Source organism: Cricetulus griseus, assembly GCF_003668045.3.
Source record: "Cricetulus griseus strain 17A/GY chromosome 1 unlocalized genomic scaffold, alternate assembly CriGri-PICRH-1.0 chr1_0, whole genome shotgun sequence".
Taxonomy (NCBI): domain Eukaryota; kingdom Metazoa; phylum Chordata; class Mammalia; order Rodentia; family Cricetidae; genus Cricetulus; species Cricetulus griseus.
Window position 1 is genome coordinate 152,143,941 of NW_023276806.1, and position 23,449 is coordinate 152,167,389.

At 47.7% G+C, this 23,449-nt stretch overlaps 1 protein-coding gene across 2 annotated transcripts in view; it reads right to left on the bottom strand.

Annotated features, from left to right (window-relative positions):
• Nucleotides 1-10,778: 10,778 nt before the first annotated feature.
• The window catches only part of Chst11 (carbohydrate sulfotransferase 11), a 209,454-nt gene continuing 196,783 nt past the window's right edge, over nt 10,779-23,449 (bottom strand). For both annotated transcript variants that reach the window (XM_027392528.2, XM_027392527.2), the window contains exon 3: nt 10,779-15,613. In XM_027392528.2, the coding sequence (XP_027248329.1) occupies nt 14,759-15,613 (855 nt within the window). In that variant the 3' untranslated portion in view covers nt 10,779-14,758. The remainder of the gene's footprint in view (nt 15,614-23,449) is intronic.

Below are 23,449 nucleotides of genomic sequence, written 5' to 3' on the forward strand. Positions count from 1 at the left end.
CCAGTGAGTTAGACCAGAATTAACCCCACACAATTAAAAACAACAACAAAACAAAATAGGGGCTGAGCAAGGACTTTCTGTGCAAGTATGAAGTCCTGAGTTTGGATCCCCAACATGCACACAAAAAGCTGGGTGTGGCAATGCACAGTTGTCATTTCAGTGTAAGTGAGGCTGAAAGAGGAGCACCCTGGGGCTCACGGCCCAGCCAGCCCAGCCAATCAAAAAATAAGGTAAAGAAGCAGTTGAGGAAGATACTAGCTGTGGACCTCTGGCCTCTACACATTCATGCACATGTGCACACACATGTGTACATATGTATACAATGCAAACATAGGAATATAGGAAAATACAATAAACAGCTGTTGTCAGTCACTGGACCCCAAGATCCATTGGATCCCCAAGGAAAGGAAGCAAAGGTGTTGGGTCCCATATGGGTGAGACTTCTTTTTTTACAGATTGGAATCACATGTATCCCAGGCTGGCCTTGAACTTACTAGGTAGTTGGGGATGACCTTGGACTCTGACCTCCTGTTTCTACACCTGCTTTATGAGGTGCTGGGGATGGAACTTTAGATTTGATGCGTGCTAGGCAAGCACTCACCGACCGAGCTTCATTCCCAGCTGCATTGTGAAGACTTTCTGTCTGGAGGGAATTAACACCCAGCCTGTGACCACAAGCAGAAGGGAAAGCCTGCAGCCCTATGAATTAACGATTGGTCCTTAATTCTGAAAGGCCAAGTAGGCTAGAGTTAGGTGTGGTTCAGGTAGAGAGTGGTCCAGAAGAATGAGCTTCAGGAATTTGGAGAGCCGGCTTTGGAGCTTTTGCCTGAAGGCCACACTTGTGTGCAGGTAAAATCCCAAAGTCCAGATAAGAGTGCATTTAAGAGCTGAGGCTCTTCAAGGTCCCAACACCTCCTAGTAGCATCATAGGCTGGGAACCACACCTTTGACACAAGGGCTTCTGGGGGATATTTACCCAAACTGTAGCAGAACACAGCCCCAATCAAAACAGAAGCTGAGTAATTAAATTTCACTCAAATGAAATATTTTTGCTTTCCTTTGCTGTAATAAACACCATGACCTGATGCAATGTGGGAGAGGAAAGGGCTTATTTGGCTTATAGGCTATAGCCCATCACCACGAGAGGTCAAGGCAGGAACTGAAGCAGAGACAAGAGGAAACCTTTGCTCACTGGCTTGCTTCCTCTCTTATAAAACCCAGGCCTATTTCCTAGGGATTGGCACCACCCACTGTGAGCTATACCCTCTGGCATCAGTTACCAATTAAGAAATGCCTGACAGACAGAGCCACAGACCCACCTGATCAGGGCAGTTCTTCAGCTGAGGTTCTCTCTTCCCAGGTGGCTAGGTTTGTGTAAAATTGACAGCTACATATTGAGTTCAAAGCTAATCTAGGCTACACAGCCAGGTTTTGAACTGTGTCAAAGTAGAACTCCCACAGATAAACCAATGAACCACAGCAACAGAAAGACAAGCCTTTAAACATGGAAATGGGCAAAGACTTTGAATAGATAAGTCTTTGAAGAAGATATAGAACCATGTTTGTGTAATAGTATAAAGCAATGCAAACTGTCTACATGTGTAATTTAGATACATAACAGTGAGACTCAGAAATGAATCACAAAGCGACTTTGAGTTCAATATTCACTAGAATACTTTTAATTAGGTTTTTAAAGGCATATTTTTTTGGAAGCTTAAATTGATTTGGGTAGGTGATGGATAATGATGACTTTGGTGACATGATCCTGAATTTCTAGCTTCTTCTCAGATTTACCTTGTGTCTAAGTGGAAGGTTCTGGCCCCTATCTCTGCAGATGCTTTTGGGGGCTGGCTGTGTTTCACTGAGCAGAGGGGGGCCTCTCCGTCCTGGCTGGTGCAGAGATGGAAACTGTGCTTCATTCTGTCCTCAGCATCTGACTTGCCGGGCACTTTACTCAGATCCTTCCAGAATCTGCTGGCTTCCATTCCTTGACCTTATCACTGGTGTCTCCTGTGCCTGGTCACTGGGCAGAAGTTGATTCCAGCAGGGGACTTTCAGCTTTGGACTGGACACCCAGGCACCTGTGAGCCTGGTGCAGGGTTGACCTTGTGGTACCCATCCTCCTCTGGGGAGTGATAGATTCTCTGCCCTCACCCATGTGCTTTGGGCTGAAATCTTCCTCATCACTAGTGAAAGGAGGCTTGTGTTCTTCACAGAGCTGTGCCCTACTCCACAAGCCTCTTGGAACCCCTGTGGTGAGGACAGATGAAGAAACGAGTGATGACCTGGCCTTTCTGGGCCTTGATTTCTCCATCTATGAAATCAAGGTGGTACAAATTCCCAGACTGAATCAGAAACCCTTGGCACAGATGTGTGTTAGAGTGAAGATACTTGCAAATCTAATGTAAATTACATGTCCGTCCACCCCACCCTGCTTCCCAGCAGAGATCGAGGGTGCTCTCCTCTGGTAAAGTATGTGAATATTTCGGCAGGAAATGCTCAGACTTTCACAGTAAGTGGGACAAGTACAGACTATAATTAGCCTGTGTTAGCTAAGGTCAGGATTTGCTGCTAAGTGAGCTTACTTCAAATCTGTCTTTAAAAAAATCTTTTAAGGATTTTTTCGTAATGTTCAAGGTTTTTATGAATTTTAAAACCGCAGATGAGGAGTGTGGAGCTGTTCTGTTAGGAGCTCAGCTGAAGCCATGGGCACTGCAATTCGCACTGTTGCACTCTCAAGGTAGTCCCACATTTTGGGTCTATGGCTTGGTAAGCAGAATACAGAAAGGGGGCTCTGCTTTTCAGGGTAAATGTCATCCAGACCACTGGTTCCTATCCTGCATACCTCCAGGCTTCTGGAACAATAAACAATGCCGTAACATGTCCTCCCTCAGAGACACAGCTTTATCTCTGACCCATGCTCTCAACCAACAAATGCGAGTCCACATGTGTTGATGGGGAATGTACTGTGTATGTTTATCTTACTGATTGTTAAATAAAATACTGTTTGGCCAATGAGACAGCAAGTAGATGGGACTAGGAGTCAAAGAGGATTCTGGGAAATGTAGTAGAGAAGTGGTGATTCAGGCAGGAAGTGACATAGCAAGGAGACTCATATTTAAGCGAAGGAGAAACAGGAAGGGTCCCTTTTTCCCTTTTTTTCCCCTTCCTCCTGCTCCAGTGGCACAATGTGATCCGCCGGCAAGGAGGGACGCCGATAAGGTGTCCGATAAGATAAGTCTTATAAAATATATAGGTTTATGATAGTTAAGACTGAGCTAACAAATGAGGAATCCTAGTCATTGGCCAAGCAGCATTGTACTTAATACAAGTTTCTGTGTATTCATTTGGGCCCTAACTCGGGCGGGCGGCTGGCATAAAACTCATGTGTGGCGGTGGGGTTCAGGTGGCTTTTGGCGGAAAGATTTATCGTAACAATGTGTCACCCCACAGAGCTTCTTAAAACACAGCAGGGCTGGGTAGTCAGAAACAGTGAAAGTTAGTGAGTGGCATCCATGGCCCACAGACCACACTTTGTATTGTGAGGTTTGAGAACCTCTCCTTCATGTCCCTGAATGCCTGTCTTCGTGTCCCATAATCTTTCCTTGGCTGGCTTTGACAACTACTGTCCTCTCACATGGCCACGTGGCATCCCTCCTTGCACGGCCTGTCCCCACCCCCACCCCAGTTCCTGAGGGCCATGGGTTCCATCTCCTGTGTTCTGAGTTTTGTAAGAACTCAGGCTTCCCAGCCTGGGCCTGGACTGAGAGCCAGGCAGTTCTTTGCTGTGGGAATTGCTCTGCAGGGTTCTCACAATCCCCTCTGGTTGGTGGATGTCTTGCCTTTGAGTGGGTGAGTGAATAATTCCCTCTGCACAGCTGCTGGTTCCTAGGGATGGTGGCCATGGGAGCTGGGGATGCCCCAGACTCTCTGATGCTCACAGATCTGCCCCCTTCTGGAGTGTGCAATGGTATGGGCCTGCCCACAGGGGAGCTCTACTCTGAGGGAGCTCTACTCCGTGTGTACATGGAGATCATGGGCAAAGAAAACTAAATGTGTCTAAGACACTCCCGGTGCCCACTGGTCTTTTTCTTACCTTGGTTTTGGCTGGCCACTTCTTGGGAAAGTCACTCATCCTAGCTAAACGGTTCCATCCCCACAGTGCTCAGTTTGTGAGTCTACTGCGGGACCAGTGACTTGAACATGGTGCCTGGCCCTGAGCTGCCACCCTGAAGGCTGGACAGAGGCTGAGGTGGGTGCTGTCCACCAAGAGCACCAGATACTTACAGCTCACCGCTGCAATTCAGCAATCTCTGGGGCATGGCTTTACACCCCAGACTTCCACTTTGCCATTGACTTTTATAGTTGGTCCAAATTTGGCAATTACCAGTCAGGTAGCTTTTGAAGGCAGTGTAATAGGCCACGAGGGCAGGGTCTTTATTTGGCAGATGATCCAGTTTTCTATGTCTGTTTTAGCTTGAACTTTGTCCCTTTTCTTCAATTTCTCCTATTTTATCCTATGCTAATATCTGTCAACTTGTTGGCCAGCTTCTGTCCCTGAGGCCCAGGTTTGACTCTGTATCTGTCTCCTAGACCACCACCAGCAGCTACTGCTGCTTCCTTCTTCCTCTTCCTCTTCTTCCTTCTCCCACTTCCTTCTTCCTTCTCCTCCTCCCCCTCATCCTGGTTTACCAAAGGCATGTGACACCTGTGAGCTGTGGAGTCACCGGACATGGGGGCAAATCCCGTCTCTGTTGCTGAAGGGATGAGCAGCTTGCAGCAAATGTTAAATATCCTAGTCTGCTTTCTGATCTGAGAAAGGGTCCATGCCTCTACCTTCCTTGTTTTATGAAAAGCACTGACAAATCTGTGAGATCTATAGTAAACTGTGCATTAGTGTGAAAAAAGGCACATCTCTTCATGGTCAACTTTTCTTATGAAAATACATAGCTTGGGGTCTGGAATGATAGCTCCGTGGGTAAAGGTGCTTGCTGACAATCCTAATGACATGGTTTTGCTATTCAAAGGTCACATTCCTGAGAATTGTACTTATCTACACACAAACTGTCACACATGTAAACACATAAAATGTAGTAAAAAATAGAAGAAAATATATAATTTGGGTACTGGGAGCTCAGTGAGATCCTGAGTTTATATCCCCATGTTACTTGTGACTGGGGTCTTGTCCAAGTGTTTCCAATTCTTGTCCTCTATGCAAAGAATTGGATAATAAGGGATAGAATTACTTGGATTTTCAAAGAAGCAAGATAGCTTTATTCAGAGTGAAGCAAGAGATAGATTATAGATGGATATACTGTCAAGAGTGACAGCAGGCCACTTGAGGAGAGTACTCAAGCCCCATTACTGTTTGGGGCTTCAAGAGGAGGGGCTGGTTACTAAGGGAGATAATTCGGGTGGTTCTTTATTTTGATTGACAGATTAGGTCATATATTCATTTTCCCATTATGCATGTCAGTGGGAATGCATAATGCTTATGCTGAAAGACCCCGAAGAGGCACTTTCGTAGAGAGAGACTCACACCCAGGAATCAGCGAGGCCACGAACTGGATGTAAAAAACAAGAGGTTTTATTGGAGACGCGGGTACCCGGGGCGACTTAGCTTTTCTGAGGCCAAGCGCCCCGAGCCAAGGGAAAGGGGTCCTTATATAGGGAAAAAGGCGCAAGCTAGGAGCAGGGATTCTATTTGATGGTTCAAATGAGGCACAGAGCCATTCCAGATCAGCATATTCTCAAGGTCTGGTGTCTGGTACAACAGACTTGATTCCTCCCTCCGCGCCCAGGTGGCTGACCTTGGGGGCGGAGACCTTGGGACGGAGTGTTTCTCAACGGGGGGGGGCGTGGGGGCGAGGGGTGCCCTTTCCCTGCTCGGCCCCAGCCCCGGGGCGCGGTGCCAGGGCAGCCCCGCCTGGGTGAACCGGCTTGGGAGGGAAAACGGCAGCCGGGGGAAGTGGAGGCCGGCGGGGGCAGGATGAAGGTGAAGCAGGGCAGCTCTGCGGCAGCTAGCAGCTCCCGGACAATTATCGCCCCGCGCTGCACTCTCCAGCCCATCCTGGCTGCTCCAGAGAGAACACCCAGCATCAGCATAGGCGGGGGGAGACAGAGAGGCAGCGGGCCTTTCAATGCCTCTTCCTATAATACATCTTATTTTAATGTTATATACACCCAATTTACATAGGCATAAGATGGTAAATAGGGGCTGCTCCCTAAAAGGTTATTAGAGGACACATTCCTGCTTTACTGAGCATGTAACCCAAACCAGTTCAGGCTGGATCATCCCTCTGTTCTTCATACATTGGGAATGCACTTGAATAGAAACTGTCTAAATTTGATTGTTGCCAGGAATGGAGAAAGCCATACTGTTGTTCAGGGCTGTGAGTATCTATATCCTAATTCAGGGGGAGGGGCTTCTAAGGTTGCTAGGAGTGTTATTTGGGGAGGGGTCTGTGTATATAGTATATTCAAGTGAACTAGTTTGCTAAGTGTGTTATTACAAGTGTGTGTGTGTGTGTGTGTGTGTGTGTGTGTGTGTGTGTGTGTGTGTGCAAAACCCCAAACCAAATGGGACCCCAAGCTAAACTCTGCCCTATGCTTGCTTTTGTCACCAGAATCCACTAAAATGCTGGAGGAAAATCACAAAGATGCTCACAAGTCTGGAATCCCGGTGTAGGTGTGGGAAGATGGCTAGCAGAGACAGGAGACTCTAGAAGCACGCATGATAGCTGGCATGGTGTGTGCATAGTCGTGAGAGGCCCTTTCTCAAACAAGGGCCACTGAAGAATGTCACCCAAGGTAGTGACCTCAACCTGTGATCTATGATGCATGTGTGCTAAAATACACACACACACACCAAATACAAACACACGTGCTTGTGCTCTGTGATACATGTGTGCTAAAATAAACATATATGCACAATTATATACAAACACAATACAGTAAACACACAAGGAAATACATAATTTGGAAAAGGCCACATTGAAAACCAACATTCTAAGGTGTCATGGAATAATCTTTTTGTACACTGTAAAGATGTGTTGCTCTAATTTTTAATAAAGACCTGACTGGTCAATAGCTAGGCAGGAAGAGATTAGGCAGGACAGCCAAACGAAGAGGATGCTGGGAAGAAGGGTGGAGTCATGCGGGGTCACCAGCAGACACAGAGGAAGCAGGAGATGAACCTGCCATAGCGGAAGGAGTTACCGACACATGGTAGAGAGTAGATAAGAAATATGGGTTAATTTAAGTTATAAGAGCTAGTTAGTAACAAGCCTAAGCTATCAGCCAAACATTCATAGCTAATAATAAGTCTCTGTGTGGTTATTTTGGAGCCGGCTGGGGGGAAAGAGCTGACTGGCAGAACACAAAAAGGTCGCCTTTACAAAGGCCCGTTGAGGTGTTGGGACTGGGGCAGAGTAGCTCTGCAAAAGCCATCAGGTACACACTCAGAGCCCAGTATGGCTGTAAGCACTTTGCTCTTCATCCTGTCAACAGCTTGGTTCCAGGTAGTGGCTGTTTCTGAGTTGGCCCTGACCAGGCCAGGCTGATTCATAACAATGTGGAAGATTCCAAAGCCTTTGCTATGTTTCTACCCCAAGATGTATTATTATCTTAAAATTACACTGAAGACGAGCTGAAGAGGAGCTGGGTATGTGGTTCAGTTGGTAAAGTGCTGGGCTAGCATATGTCTAATCCCTGGGTTCGAGTCTAAAACTGGGCATGGGACTGCATGCTTGTGGCTCCAGGAATTGGTGAACAGAGGTAGAAAGATCAGGTGTTCAAGGTCATCCTTTGTCACATGTAAACTTCTAAGACAGCCTGGGCTCCAGCAGAAAACAAACGAAAACTGAAGAAGATGAAACACATTAATGAAAAGGCTATTTTCATTACCATCATTTGAGTGAAGAGGCCTCTTGTCTCCCTGGCAGACCATTCGAGAAATGAGTACATATTTTGATTTCTGAATTTGGGTATAAACTAATTCTTGCTTTCTTTAAAAAATTCTTGTGTTTTATTTATGTATGTATCTATTATAAAATGTTCTTATTAAAAAACCATTGGAAAGTCAAACCCTGGGAAATATTCACTTCTTTCCAAGATGGCGCACTTTGTCCCTTTTGCTAGTGACTGGACCTGTCTTCTCTTGAGGGGTGAGTAAAAACCTGGTATGTGGAGGTGATATGTGTGGTGATGAGTGGTGGTGGTGTGGTGGTGATGGAGATGATCTGGGGGGTAAGGAGGAGCCTGCCCCCACAAGCCTTAGCCTCTGCACTTCCTGCAGTGTCCTACAAGAGGGCGCCCATGACACTGTCAGAATTTCCTGCCGATTAGCTGGCAGCAGACAAGAAGCCATTCAGCCTCTCTCTGATGGAAGGAGAAGTGGCCAGGAAGGTCATTTGCTGTTTCCCACAGACCTGCACAATGGCCTGGGTGGGGCGTAGGTGCCAACAAGCTTACATCTAGTCTGATTGACAAGCAGTGCTTCCTACCCATTTCAACCCTTTTCAACAACTAAGTTCTGTGGCTTGGGCATTTCTCAACTGCAAGAGCAATAGTGACATTAGAAATGGGTGTGAGACCCTCTGCTGGTAGCAAAGACAGCTGGTGAGTGGACACATCAGGAATCTTACAGTGTGACTAAAAAGAAAACCGAGAGCTGAGTAGGAGGACTCAGTAAAGTGCACGGTACACAGGCATGAGGGTGCACGTTAGATCTCTAGAACTCATGTAAGGGAAAAAATAGATGGACATAAGTACACACTTGTAATCCTAACACTGAATTGGTGAACCCAGGCCAATGAGAGACTCTCACAAAAAATGAGGTGGGTGGGTCTGAGGAATGATACTGAAGGTTGACCTCTGAACCCCCCCACACTCACACACTCACACACACATTCACACATTCACACACACACACACACACAAATACACACACACAGTGACAGAATTTCATTGAGGCTTACCTCAAGCTCAGGGCAATCCTCCTGCTTCAGTGAGTGCTGGGATTATGAGCTTGCTACACACCAAGCTGACCCCTTCTCTTATATCACTGATACCTGCTCTGTGTGGCTTTTTCGAGACTGGTCCCTAGAAGCAGCCTTCAAGTGGGATTTCTCCATGAAAGAACATAGGGAAGAGACTTGGGCAACAAAATTAAAAGATGGATTCTGGAATTTGGCTAGCATCTGTGTGTGTACCTCAAGATTCATATCGGGCGTTAGTGAAGCTATGAAACGGAGTCAGGAGTAGTCAAACCTGGCTCCAGAGTCCCTCTTTCCTGCTGGACCCCTCGTGGCAGGCACTGTTCTCTTCCCATTTCTGTTGTGATGTACCCCCAGGGGGGGTCTCTTTCTTGGTAGGACAGCTGCATAATTCTACACCTGAACCATGAACCAAATAAATATGCTCACCAAGTACCCACCTCAATCATTTTATTACAGCAACAGGAAACACACCAAGACAGTGCCCATCTGTGATGGCCAAACTTCATTGTTGGGGTGGTTTGAAAGAAAATGGCCCCAAAAAGGAGTGGTGCTATTAGGAGGTGTGGCCTTGTTGAAGGAAGTGTGTCACTGTGGAGGCAGACTTTAAAGTCTCATATATGCTCAAGCCACTTCCAGTTTTTCAGTTCACTTCCTGTTGCTTGTTGAACAAGAAATAGGGTTCACAGCTCCAGCATCATGTCTGCCTGCATGCTGCCTTGTCCCACCATGATGGTAATGGACCGAACCTCTGTGCTGTAAACCACCTCATTAAATGTTTTCCTTTGTAAGAGTTGCTGTGGTCATGGTGTCTCTTCACAGCAATAAAAACTCTAAGACAGTTGTCAACTCCATGGGGGTTTAGAGGGGAACAACCCTCTAGGCATGCCTGTGAGGGATGCTTCTAGATTGAGATGAAAAGACCACTCCAAATGTGAGTGGCATCATGCCCTGGGCTGGGAGTCTGAACTGAATAAAAAGGAGACAAGGAGCTAAGTGCCAAAGTTTGTCTTCCCATGCTTCCTGACTATGGATGCATTGTGACCAACTGCCACACGCTCCCCCATGGTGGACTGTATCCCTCATACCATGAGCCAAAACAGGAGGTGATATGGCACTAAGACACCATCCATGAAGCCGCAGGAGCTGATGTGGCAAGAAAAACAGAGTGGCGTCTGCAGGTGAGTCTGTGGTTCCTAGCTGTGGGAATAGGCAGTTGCTGGGACTGGAGTGACAGCTCAGTGGTTAAGAGTACTGGTGGCTCTTCCAAAGGACCTGGGTTCAATTCCCAGAACCCATATGGCAGCTCACAACTGTCTGTAACTCCAGATCTAGGGAATTTGGCATCCTCATGCAGACAAAACCCCAACGTATATAAAAAAATAAAGAAATCTTAAAAAAAAAAAAAAAGGAGTGGGCAGTTTCTCAGAGACCTAGTCCAGTGCCATGGCACAGGATGTGAGGACACATCATCAGTCTAGGTTTGCTCATTGGCTCTGCCACCATTCTCGGGAGGCTTCACTGCATTGTTTTAGACCCAGTGGCAGGACCACACAGCCAGCAGGCCATACACAGAGACTTCTAGAGAAAAGCAGAATGACATAAAGTCTCGTCCTTCCAGTTAACAAAGAGGACCTGGTCACCAGGGGTGAGGGGGCTTCACTACAGTTGAGTCTCATGTTCATACTGACACACATGAACAGGACAGCCACAGGATGAAAGGCACAGCCCACCCCACCATCTCAACAGTGAGCCACGAATAGACCATATACAGAAGACAGCTTTTTTTTTTTTCTTCAATTTAATTGAAGTTACTTAGAAAAATAATCAGGCTTGAATGGCTTTTCCTGGAGGAAGGTTCGGGAACATTTCACGCGTCTGTTGGCAACATGGAATTCAACTTCTTTAACAGTATAGTAAGATACAGGGAGAGAATTCTACAACAGGCCCTCGACTGCATACAAATATGTAAAAAACACACACTCCACAAAGATGTTAAATTCTATGTCCATATGCCTTACTGAGCATGCTCAGAAGAGAATACAGATACTGCCTTTTGTACCTGATGAGAGCAGACCAAAATTTGCCTGCTGCTGTCCAAGGGTCCAGCTGGTTCTAGAAGGCCCTGTTGCCTATTCCGAGGGTCTGTTTAGCTGTGGATGGGAAAAGCTGGGGATGCTGGTGGGCAGAACCTGGGGGAGTGACGAGTCAGTCCTGCTGACGGAGAGGTGGGCCAGGAGCACACAGGCTGGGGTGATTTGTGTATGTGTGTGTGCACATCTACTGTGCATGTGTTCGCGTGCACATGTATGTGTGTGTACATCTATGTGTGCATGTGTGTGTAGGGAGGCGGACTGGGCAGAGGAAGCGAGTAGGGAAGCAAGCATAATCTCTGTGGCTTTGTCAGTTGAAGCAGGACAGTAATGCAATTGTTATCATATGAGCTAAGCATCCTTGGGCTTTGCATAATGTCCGGGAGCTCTCTCAGAGCCTGGGCTACTCTTGTGTGCTCCAGAGGGCTGGCCAGAGTGAGGTTTCTGGTTCCCACAGTTCTCCTTCTGGCTGAACAAGCAGGAGAGAAAAGGCTTACCCTTGGGGGCAGGTGGCCTGTCTGAGACCTGTTCAACGGGCTGCCCTGTCTCTCAGACCAGCTGAGAGGGGCACTGAGGCAGGGGAGGCTGGAGAGGCTGTAGGCAGGGACCCCTGTGGCTGATATTCTAGACATTTCCAAGAAAGAGGCAGCTAAGTAGTCATGTCCTTGTCATTCTACTTGACTGTACCTGGTCCTAAAAACACAGCTGCACCTTTGAACAGTGGCTCAGAGCCGGGATACCGGCAGCTCCTTTTCCTAGCTAAGCATGACAGGCATGCAAGAGAAAGTCATTTCAACATTTTCCCGTGGAAAACGCTCGGATTTTCAAGCACACGTCACCAATGGACATCTTTAGCCAGGGACACAGAATACTTTATACAGTCTACAAAACAGTTGAACCAATACATATTTTAAAAATTGTCAATAGAAAATAAAACGTGAACACAAAACATGAGAAAGAGTCCCTCATTCCAGAAGCATAGTGATGATGCATGGTTCCCTAAAGGACAATCTTTCTCACTTTAGAGAGAGAAATGGAGTAACTACCATCTGTACACAGCACTGTACCACAGATGAAAGACAAACAGAAATGCAAAACATGGAAATCAACATGAATTTCCATTTAAAACCCCGAAGCACATGGTTCCAAACTGTGGGTGGAGGTGAGAAGTCTTTGTCACGAGGCCATCATCCCCAAGGAGTGGCCTTTAAGGCCAGGAAGTGGGGGCTATTTTTGTGTCCTTATGCCACCTCCCCCCCACAACACCCAAGATGTCTCTCCCGTGTTTGGAGGGACAGAATGACTGTCTGGGGCAGCATCCAGATGGAGCCTCCCACTTAGGTAAAGTGTAATTCATTCCATAAAGTTCCCAGACAGACGCTGTGGTGCTGTTTCACTGGTTTGTTTGTGGAGGGTCTAGGAGGCAGTTGCTAATCTTTGCAGACCTCAGACAGGCTAGATCACCCTCACTGAAGGCTACTGTGTGAAATGCCGGCTAAGACACATCTGCTATACAGGACACCCAGGTCATGCAGCCCGGAAATGCTGCATTCTCCCAGATTCACAAGGCAGACAATGTATTGAAGGCTCTGAAAAGTCCTGCAGAGAGGAACCTGACTTAATTTTATTTCCTAAGATATGTGACCACAAACCTCTCCAAACTGATGCCCTACAGAGCCGTATCAGCAACACCACAGACTGCCACATCAGCAGAAGGCCAGTTTCTGAGGACAGGGCCCCCTCCCTATTCCAGGGACAGCCAAAGTCTGTCACTGCTCTTGGTCAAACACATGACATAAAACTATCTATCAAAGGCAAGGGGAGAGAAACTGGGGAAGGTACCTGCGTTTTATAAATAGCGCAGCCAGCCACTCTGGCTCATATTAAATAAAATAATTTCCTCAATGAGACAGAGCAGCAGATGCTGCTCTCAGGCTCGATGTGAGCCTAACAATACCATTTTAATAGTTTCTGTGAATAAATTATTCATTTTTTTGTTTTTCAGAATACTCTCACCCCTTCACTCTGTACTGCATCAAAACAAAACAAACAAACAAAACCAACTAAAATACAGAAAGCAAAATGTACACCCACTCCCTCCCCTATCATTAGAACTATTATATACAGCATCTCCTACCCACCTGCACACTGGCTGTAATGGGAGTGTGGCTCAAATGTCAACTGAGAAGCCTCAGAAATGACTAGAAATGAGGACTAGGTCTGGGTGTTGATCAGCAAGAACAGGAAACACCGGTTTCCAGTGTTCTGGATGAGAGGGAGCATGGGTTAAGATTCTGGGTGGCTGTCCTGGATGCTCTGCCAATGCAGGACATGGGAGGGTGTGCACGTGCCTGTGGGTACCAACAGTCCACCTTTGACCTTCATGCCTGATCTTTGCAAATCTCCAAACATATGCAGTACACTCTTTTACATGGCAGGCAGGAGAAGAGGTGTACTGGCGACCACAGTAGGAGGCACTCGAAAAATGTTCCCCTTCCTTTACCCAAGGCAGACATCACTAATCAATCACCACACTCCTCGATTTGTGTCTGAAGAATACTGAGGCTTACAGGCATCTACTACCAAGATAGTGCAGTAGACATACATGATCAATAAGGTTTCTGCCATTTCTTGTGTTGGGCAATGAACTTAAGTCACTGAGCTAGTTAAGGTGACTGATCCAAATGTGTGGTTTTCAAATTTGAGCTGTAGAAAAATGCAAATTTTCTAGGGTCATGGACTCTCTGGGCCACTTGAGAATAGTCAAAACCCCACATGAAGACCACAAGGATAGGGCTGGTTCATTGTTGAGCTGCAGGTCCTGTGTTCACATAAAGCTTGCTGAGGGCCAAGGCTACTGGGTTCACTCAATGTTCTACCTGCAGTCAAGCCTGGAAAATAGTAGATGATCAATAAATATTTATCAAATATAAAGCAACAGTTATTCTGCCTTCACTAGAACTGGCAGGTGCCAGTTAAAAATTTCCCCCAAAAGCCTGTTCTTATAGACTGCTAATTTTGGTGAACAGAAATTGCTATCATACACTCTCTCCTGGGTTACAAAAATGCATTTCATTACTGCAATGGACTTTGGGGTTGCTAGCAATCAGTGTGAACCATTCCCACCCTCGTTTCTTAGTGCAAGGACAATTTACTGATTTCTAGCAGGGTTTCTTGAATGGCATCCACACATCCCAGCAGCTATCACCATGTGACTCCTTGAGAGGTCAGTGGGAAAACAATCACATCCATAAACAAGCCATAGGCAGCAAAGCACAGGCCAAATTTTCTTCTAGAAAGACATGAGCACTCTCCTGCCACAAAAAGAAACCTATACAGAGACCACGTTTAAATAACTATAAATAAGAATCCTTAGACTTTATGGGACGCATAGTTTGTGGAATTCACCAGAACACAAGGACACCTTGGTGACGGTGTTACAGTTTCCACTTCTATAAATCAGGGATGATCCACCCTGCTCCCCTGCAAAGACAGCTGTCTTTTCCTATGGATGATTTAAATAATTCTTACTATGCCGCTCGCAGCATCCCCCCCAAAGACATATTAACTTACAAAATAACCCAGTATCCATAGAACTCTTTTGACAAATAAAAATCTTAAATTAAAAAGCAGGATTCTCTCCCTCACCCCAACCACCCCCACACCCCTTTATTCCAACTTCAGGTAGTTTGGCACTGAGTAATTGAACATTAAAAAGTCCAGTTTATAGACTTCGTACAGCTGTGTCTGGTGCTCGGCGCTGATGTTCTGGAAGAACTCTGTGGTCATCTCATCGGTAGTTCGGGTGGACTTTGCATAGGTGGGGAACTTCAGGTAGCCGCTCACTCCCGCCAGCTGCAGCACGTAATTGGAGTCCTCCTCCAGCGTCTCATACTTGCCCACGAGGTCGTAGTGGATGTGGCAAGGGTGGCAGAGGGAGTAGACGGTCTGCCAGTGCTCATTGAAAGGCTCCTCCCGCTGCGTGTGGGGGTCGATGAGGTAGGCCACGAACTCCTCGAACTTGACATCGTCCCCCTTGCGCAGGGCCTCCTGGGTGGCGTTCTTCCGCTGCCGACGGATGATCTTGGTGCCGTAGCGCTTGTGGAAGGAGGTGTTGTACTTCTGTGTGAACTTATTGCGGTAGGCTGACACTAGCCTCTCGAAGGGCTCCCGCACAAACAGGAACTTCATGTAGCTTTTCAAGCGGTGGTTGATCTCTGGGATGCTGTACTGGTTGAGGGTCTTCAGATTGGCCGACACATGGGCCTCATTGGCTGGGATCTCCATGGGATCGCTGTACTTGCCCCGGCCGCTCAGGACCATCATGAGCCTCTTCCAGTTGGTACACGCCACCTTGGGCACATAGCAGTAGATGAGTTCATGGTCCTCATCCACCACCAGGTGCTTCAGGTCATTAGGGGTCAGCACCCTGCGCTTTCGGCTCATGGCACTGTTGGCCCGGCAGGTGTCTGTCACTTGGTCCCGTCTCATCTGGTGCAGGATGGCAGTGTTGGACAGCTCCAGCTGCAGAGGGGACAGAAGAGGAAGGGGAAATCAGTGCTTATCTAGAGCATTCCCGAGTGGTTACAATGGATGCTGATCCATTTGTTCAAACAGTTATCTAGACCCTGTGATGTGCAAAGGTTTCGGAGGCAGGGCGAGATGAGACTTAGCCTAACTGCTTAGTGTGGGAGGCTCCATAGAGGTCAGAGGGGAATTCCTGGGAAGATGTCTGTGTTCTCTGAGAGCAAAAAAAAGCTCCTCCTTAAAGTAAATGTGTTGGATAGATTAGAATGACCTGTGATCAGGTCTGTCGGGATTATCTCCATTGTTGACTGATGTAGGAAAACCCAGACCACAGTGGGCAGCACAATTCCCTAGGCTGGGCTCTGTGATCTGTAAGAGTGAAAGATGCTAGCAAGTGAGCAAGGATGCAACTATGTTCTCTCTGCTCTTGATTGAGTGTAACTGCCTTCAGTTCCCCCCAGTGACAGGCTATGGTCTGGAACTATAAGCCACATAAATCCATTTCTCCCCACCATCCTACTTTGGATCAGGATACTTTATCCTAACAACAGAGATGGAGATAGAATGGCCAATCATTCCCTGCCAGAACTAGTTCTCTCAGTCCACCCAGACAGGAAAATCTATTCTGCCCTGGTCTGTTACCATCTTGGTTCCCAACACCCTGAGGCTCAGAGATCAGGTGGAGTGGTGACGCCCTATTGGTTAGCTTGGTGCATTCTGCTATTTACCTATCTGGCTTGTGCAACATGGCCCCCTTCTTAAATATAAAAGGAAGTTGTTGTCATCTTGACTTGAGGTTCTGGAGAAACCAGAGCCTGGGGCTATGTAACAGCTGGGGTGTCCTGTCTTCCTCCTCACACCAAGAACAATGTCCCTATTTAGACACTTGTCTTTTGACATCCACAGTCCACTCCCAACCTGCCTTCCCAGCTTCACGCCAACACCTCTCCCATTCTGAACAGAAGACTATTCCAGAGAAACCAGCTGTTCTCCTTTCACCTTTGCCCTAGTATTCTGTGGCTGGGCCCTGTTTGACTCTCCACTGGCTATCTCTGTTGACACAAACTTGACCATTCTTCAAGGCTCAATACACTCTTTGGCCACACCTCAAAGGGATATTCCATTTTCTGAACACCCTGGACTCTGGATGTCCTTTATAGCATAGCTTTGAGTCTATGTCATGCTTTCTCTGTGGCCACAGATCACTGTTGACTGTCCCCATGGCCTCTGGCTCTTTGGATCAGATTATAAGTGGCCTTAAGACCTGAGAATGCATGAGATAGGTGGAATGTCCAGGTCAGTGGAGCCCAGGGTTCAGGTGGGACCTAGGAAGTCAGCCCCGGACCTCCAGCACTGACACATCATAATTTGTATGATTTATTCCAAAATGTGCATAGATCATGTGGGATGGCCCAAAGACAGGAACCCTGGTTTCAGTGAGTCTTGCCTGCCTTGTCTGTAGGGAGAAGACACTTAAAAGAGCAGAGTGTAGTGTCTTGGCCACCTTCAAAGTTGATCACAGTCCCTTTCAGACGAGGGGCTCAATACTTTGATGTAGTGACCTCACTTGATTGATACATATTTTCTTTCTCTGTTTATTTCTAAGTAGCTCGAGATGATAAAACAGAATGTCATGGTATCCCTGAGGCCATCAGTGAGTACTAGCACCCTGATGTCACATGGTGGGAACTAGGACATCTAGGGTGGGGCTTGCTAGCCAGAAATATTTAATGGATTACCGCTATGGCTGGAGAGACAGTTCAGCAGTTATGAGCACTGTCTGGTCACTCAAATTCGATTCTCAGGGCCAACATGATGACTCACAGCTACTTGTAACTCCAGTTCTAGAGCACCCAGCACCTCTTGTGGGTACTACACATGTACACAGTACACAGACATACTTTGCAGATAAAATACCCATAAACACGGAAAAAAAATCAACTCGCCAAGACAAACCAATAAAGTGATAAAATTCTTACACAGAACTCTTATGGGGGATGTCCTTCTGTATATATGTTTATCTTATTGGTTGATGAATAAAACACTGATTGGCCAGTAGCCAGGCAGGAAATATACAGGCAGGGCTACCCAGATGAAGAGAAGGCTGTGGAGAGGATATATAGAGAGAGGCCACCAGAAGATACCATGTAGCGAAGGAAGGAGTAACAGGTCCAGGCCCTTCTCCAGTAAGAGAATAACAGGTCCAGGCCCTTCTCCGGTAAGATAAGACCACGTGGAAATACTTAGATTAATAGAAATGGGTTAGAAATTAAGAGATAGCTGGCCAATAAAAAGGCTGAGCCATCCGCCAAATATAAATTAATATAAGTCTTTGTGTGTTTATTTGGGCCTAAATGTGCGTCAGGACGAGGCAGGACAGAAATCCCACCTACAGAACTCTAGGCTCCAGGAATTCCACCTGATCTCTTTGAAACCTGCCTTTAGAGTCCTGAGTTTAGGGAAGTCCTGAACAGGCCGGAGGAGAAGATGTGTTCTCTGCTTGAATGCCAAGACAGAGATGGAGGGACCTCAGGGAGTAGCCCCAATGTCCATTCAGAGGACAACAAGGAGTTGCAACTTAAAAACCCATTAGTGTCACTTCCACCCCTACTGGGTGGCATTCTTCTCTCCATCCAGGGCTCAAAGGAGCTGTAGTAAGTCATAACTTTTACAAATAACACGTTTTCTGCACATTCCATGCACAATGCAGCTGTCTGAGGGGCTTAGGTATCTGAGGGGACAGCAGAAGACAAGGGTGATGAAGATAGGCAAATGGCAATCTGTTCCTTCCTTATCACCTGAAGGGGACACTTGCTTGCCAACCAAGTTCCATCAGTTCTACAGAGCAGGGGTGGCATGCAGCTCTGTCAGCACTGGAAGGTGAACCTCTTCTCCCTTCCCCTTCTTCCTTCTCTCCCTTTCAAAAGAGTTTGAGGAGATCATAGCAGAGGATTTTTGTTTCATTCTGAGGATCTTGTTTGGTTGTGAGCTTCTGAGCAACAAGGGCATGGGGGGGGGAATGAGACAGAATTTCCTCGCTCTTGTTATCAAAGAGAAAAGAATTTCAAATAAACTGGGGGCAGAAAATGTACCAGATCTAAGGGATTCAGAAAGTTCGGTCATGGAGGGAGGTTCCTGGACTCAGTGTGCTCAGGATAGAGTCTTTGAAGAGCTCGGTTTCTTCAGCTGCCTGAATGCCAAGGCTGCATTGCTTACAGAATGCAGTGGCGTGTATGGACCTCTAGTCCTCTCAAGGAAGGAGCCCTGAGACTCTTACAAAGAACTGTAAAATCCAGGAAAAGAACATCTGCCCTGTGGAGCAACCCGCACCCCCAGCCCTGTCACTGTCTCCAGGGCTGGCTCCGCTCTGCTTCTGAAATGTGGGCACGTGAGGAGGTCACATTGTTCCAGCTACTCCCTGGCTTCCAGCCAGAGCTGAGGGTCTGCCAGTGTTCTCTGCTAAGATTGTGCAAGATGCTCCAGAGTGAGGCTTAACCCATAGCCGTGCATTCCCTGATGGGAGTGGAGACTGAATTCCAAGATCAAGTTCCCCAGGGTGGTGTCCCCTTGAGGCTTCATTGCTTGGCCCATGATGGCCTCTCTTGCTGGTTCTTCACACTGTCCTTCCCCTAGACAGGCATCCCTGAACCAGCACACCACCCAAGCAGCTGTAGTTTTCCTCAATGGCAATTTAAAAACCCTGTCTCCATATCCAGTCACATCCCTGGCTGGAGGACCTAACATGAATTGGAGTGGGAGTAATTCAACCAAATGCCTAGTGGGGGACCAGGCTGAGAGCAGCAGATCCATGTTCTGTGGAAACAGTAGTATCCTAACATCTTGGATCAATTCACAACCATCCTTAATGATAGAACACAGAACACAGCTCACTATCAGATGCGGAGAGACTACCCTCGCCTTGCCACCAACTCCTTTCATCTCCCTGTGGTGTCCTCAAAGTACAGGCCCGGGAAGGGCGGAGCCTAGGATGTCCTGAACACAGCTCCTGGCTTTGGGCTGCATCCGGCATACTTGATTTGATGTCTATTTTTAATCTGGACATTTTCAAAGACAACTGTAATTAGTGTGAGGACCAAGTTTAGAGGGGTGTTTTAAGAACTCTTTAAAGTTTTACTGTGTTTTATCTTAAAAGGAAGAGCCAGCTTGCCCTGTGAGGTCTGCAGTCTCCTTGGATGCAAGACCCACTTGGAAGCAAGCAGCTCCCCCTTACTATCTGTGGTTGGGGAGATCCAGGGAAATGGAAAGCCAGATAAAGAGGTAAATCTGGAAGCTTCCGATGATTCCACACCTGTTGCAACAGTTGGCTTGGGCCCAGGCTCAGTTTCCCAATTGAAAAATCTGAACCCAAGGCTGTGGGGTGGCTCAGTAGGTGACATGCTTCCTCTGAGTATGAGGACCTGAGTTCATTCCCTGAAACCCACTTAGAACTAGCTGGGTGTGGTGGTGCATGCTTGTAACCCCAGGGCTGCGGGGCTGAGATGGTCCTTCCCTGTATTTCTGTGGTCTGGCTGTCATCCGCTGTCCTGAGTTGCAGGGATGGAAACAGCACTTGATGGGTGGATTTGTTGAAGAAACCACAGCCCCAGCGAACACAAGCATCATGCCTACTAGCTGTACTGACTACATTAGAGTTATCACTGAGCCTCACACTCTCTGGAGACTGCATTGTCGGTATCCCTGACTTACAGATAAAGAAGTCGCTTACTCAAGGTCATGGGACCAGGAACTGGGGCTGGAGTTGGAGCGCTGGAAGACAGCTCTGAGACACTGACTCAATTGGCTCCTGGTCTGAAGACACACCTGGGAGTTACTATCCCCAGGGCAGTCACTTGGGGACTCCACCATGGCAGTTCATAGGTATCATGGGCGGGAGGGGTGGTGGTGGTGGTGGTGGTGGTGGTGGTGGTGGTGGCTGCTAATATCCCTGTTAGACTGGGTTCTACGCCTATCCCAGAGGTCTGTTGCCAGCGACCCTATTGTCCTGGGTAAGGAACCATGGCTTCAGAGAGCCCAGAATCAGCAGCTGGACCAAGCTGGGACCTGGGTGTGAGCTTTGTCAAGCTTCACTGAACGTACTGGGGCTGAGGATTGCCTGTGAGCAAGCAACTGGTGTCCTCCCTGACACCTGATAGTAATGATTGCCAGAAGGTGCTCTCTTGGAGCCCCTGCTGCACCTAGCTAGCTGCTTAGTTTAAGGATCCTGGGACAAAGAAAAGCCAGGCAGGCACCCTGGGAAAAGTACTTACTCGGTTTATCAAGAGAGAGCTCCGAGGCCCAGCCCTTGACTGGCTGCAGCAGTCACCTTGCATGCTTGTCCCAATTCACCCATTCTGCCCTCACCCCCCAGAATGCTAACCCCAGGGGCATCTCCCACTTTTTCTGTCCTCTGCTGTATTATAAATCCCTGACACAAAGTAGATATTCAAAGGTTTGTTGAATGAATGTGTGAATGCATGTATGCAATGCACACAGGCATGAATGACTGAGATGAATGAGTATATGTATTGTCCAGAGGAAGTACATATACTCATGAATGAATGTAATACATGCATGTATGCATGCATGAATGAATGAATGGTGCTGGTGTGAGTGAGTGAGATGGGATGCAGAGATTGTCTAGGTCCTTGGTGACTGCAGAGGCTGCATACTCCCCTGGTGCCTGCATCTGCTGCCCCGTCTCATCTCCCCACTGAGGTTCTGGACCAGAATCGGAAGCTGCACAAATGCACAAAAGCAATCACAGATGGGCCCTGGGTCTTAGTGGAAATTGGCTCTGACAGCAACAGCTCTGATGAGCAGAGAACCCTGGTGCTGGCTACCTGCTGAGTGAGGTCAGGAAATAGGTGCAGTCATGCCACGGTGGAGGGTGAATACACCAAGAGAGGCTGCAAGGGCTTTGCACAGGGCATGTGCATTGGGGTTTCTTTCCAGGAAGCTGGGAGCAGCTGGAGAGGCCTTATTTACATCTCAGACCCACTGTGTGGGCTTCCGGAGGCTTGGGCTGGTGAAGAGGGGTTCAGGCAGAGTGGGGCCATTGCCAAGCTGGACTGGCTTCTCATGAATGGTGGCCCAGAAAAGGGACAATGGTGAGGAAGGGACAGGGCTCTGACACTGAGTAGGAGGCTGGTCCCTGAGAAATCTGAAGTCAGAGGGGCAAGTGGGCTCTGCACCTGCTGTCTGACACATTCTGGGAACCTCGGAAGTCACTGCTGGCAGGAGGAAGGATGCCGGCTGGAGGCTGGCAGCTTCCCCAAAGGACTGTGCTGCCTGTGATATTTTGGGGAGGCAGGTAGGTGGTGGTGGGTGTGGCTTGGCCATGTAGGCTCTCCTGGCCTCTGACTGGACACTTGGCTGTGTGGCTTCCTTCTTGCCTCTCTCTAGAGACTCAGCAGCAGTTTTACCCAGCATGTTGCCTGTGCATCTTGGGCCCCCAGGCCATGGTTCCCCACTCTGTAGCATGGGGACAATAACTGCAGTTCTCAGAACTGTTTGAGGACTGAAGACTCAGAATTATAGCACAAGGCACCATGCCTGACTCTCAGGGAACACCACGGAAGTAGAAATTCTCTTTCTGTTTAAAATCATAGAGGACTGTCTGGGAAGGGGTTGGCAGCAGAGTCAGACAACTGCAAAGCCATTATTGAACTTGAATGTTCAGCACGGGCAAGAATCCCTATTACCTGGTGACTGTGGCCTCTTGATTCCACCCTCAGAATCTGACTGTATGATCGGTGTGGGTGGCCCAGACACCTGCTCCTGTCAACTGGGTCTTCCCATCACAACAGGTCTGGTGGCTTTGTTTCACCTGGAGAACTGCTGATTGGGCATCTTTCTCCAGGAGTGGGCACTGCAGTGAATGCCAAGCATATCTGCCATTGGCACACAATGCCTGGCTGATGGCGATCTGGTGTCTCACGGACAGAGAAGACAGACAGATGTAATTGGCAGCACACTGGTGGCTGCTCATCAGAACAGCAACTGCCCAGCTATATAGAGATTAGCTATCAAAGGATTAACCCTGCAAAGCAGAAACAGACTTCAGGGAGTGGTGTGTGTGTGTGTGTGTGTGTGTGTGTGTGTGTGTGTTTGCTGAGGTCAACTTTGGCTGTCATTCCTTAGATGTGGTCACCATCTCCATTTTAAAGACAGAACTTTCTATTGGCCTAAACTCACTAGGCTTGCTGGGCAATGTGCCCATCAACCCACCAGTCTCTGCCTCCCCAGTGGTGGGATTACAAGCACATACCATCATGCCCAGTTTTTTATATGGGTTCTGGGGATCAAGCCCAGGTTCTCATGCTGGCATGGCAAGCACTTTACTGATAGACTAGACCTATTTCTGATGCCCTCTGACCTTTCTCTTATTAGAGGAGTAGGTTTCAATAAGACTCCACCCCTCACTTCTGAAACTTTGCATGCAGCATTTCTGATGAGAAGGAAGCTGGGACTGGGTCAGCCCTGGGGATGGAGCCCCAATGTACTCCTCCCTCTCCCACAAGTCACCCACAAACCTGCACCCCAAGGAGCCACTCCCAGCAGCAGGCCACACTGTCTCTACTGCGGGTCTTCAACAGTTACATCACCATGAACAGACAGTCAGTGCCTTTCCTGTCTCCAGGGCTGCTGGGACTGGTCCAAGCATCTTCGTGTCCCCAGCACTGGTGCTTAATACTTGCAGGATTCCTAAAGGAGGATTAGTTTTGTGTCAATGCATTAACATCTCTCTAGTGCTAATTTTTGCCACATCTCATGGAAGATGGCTTATGTGTGGTCCACATGTCAGTATACCAGCAAGGCCACAGGATGCGCTAC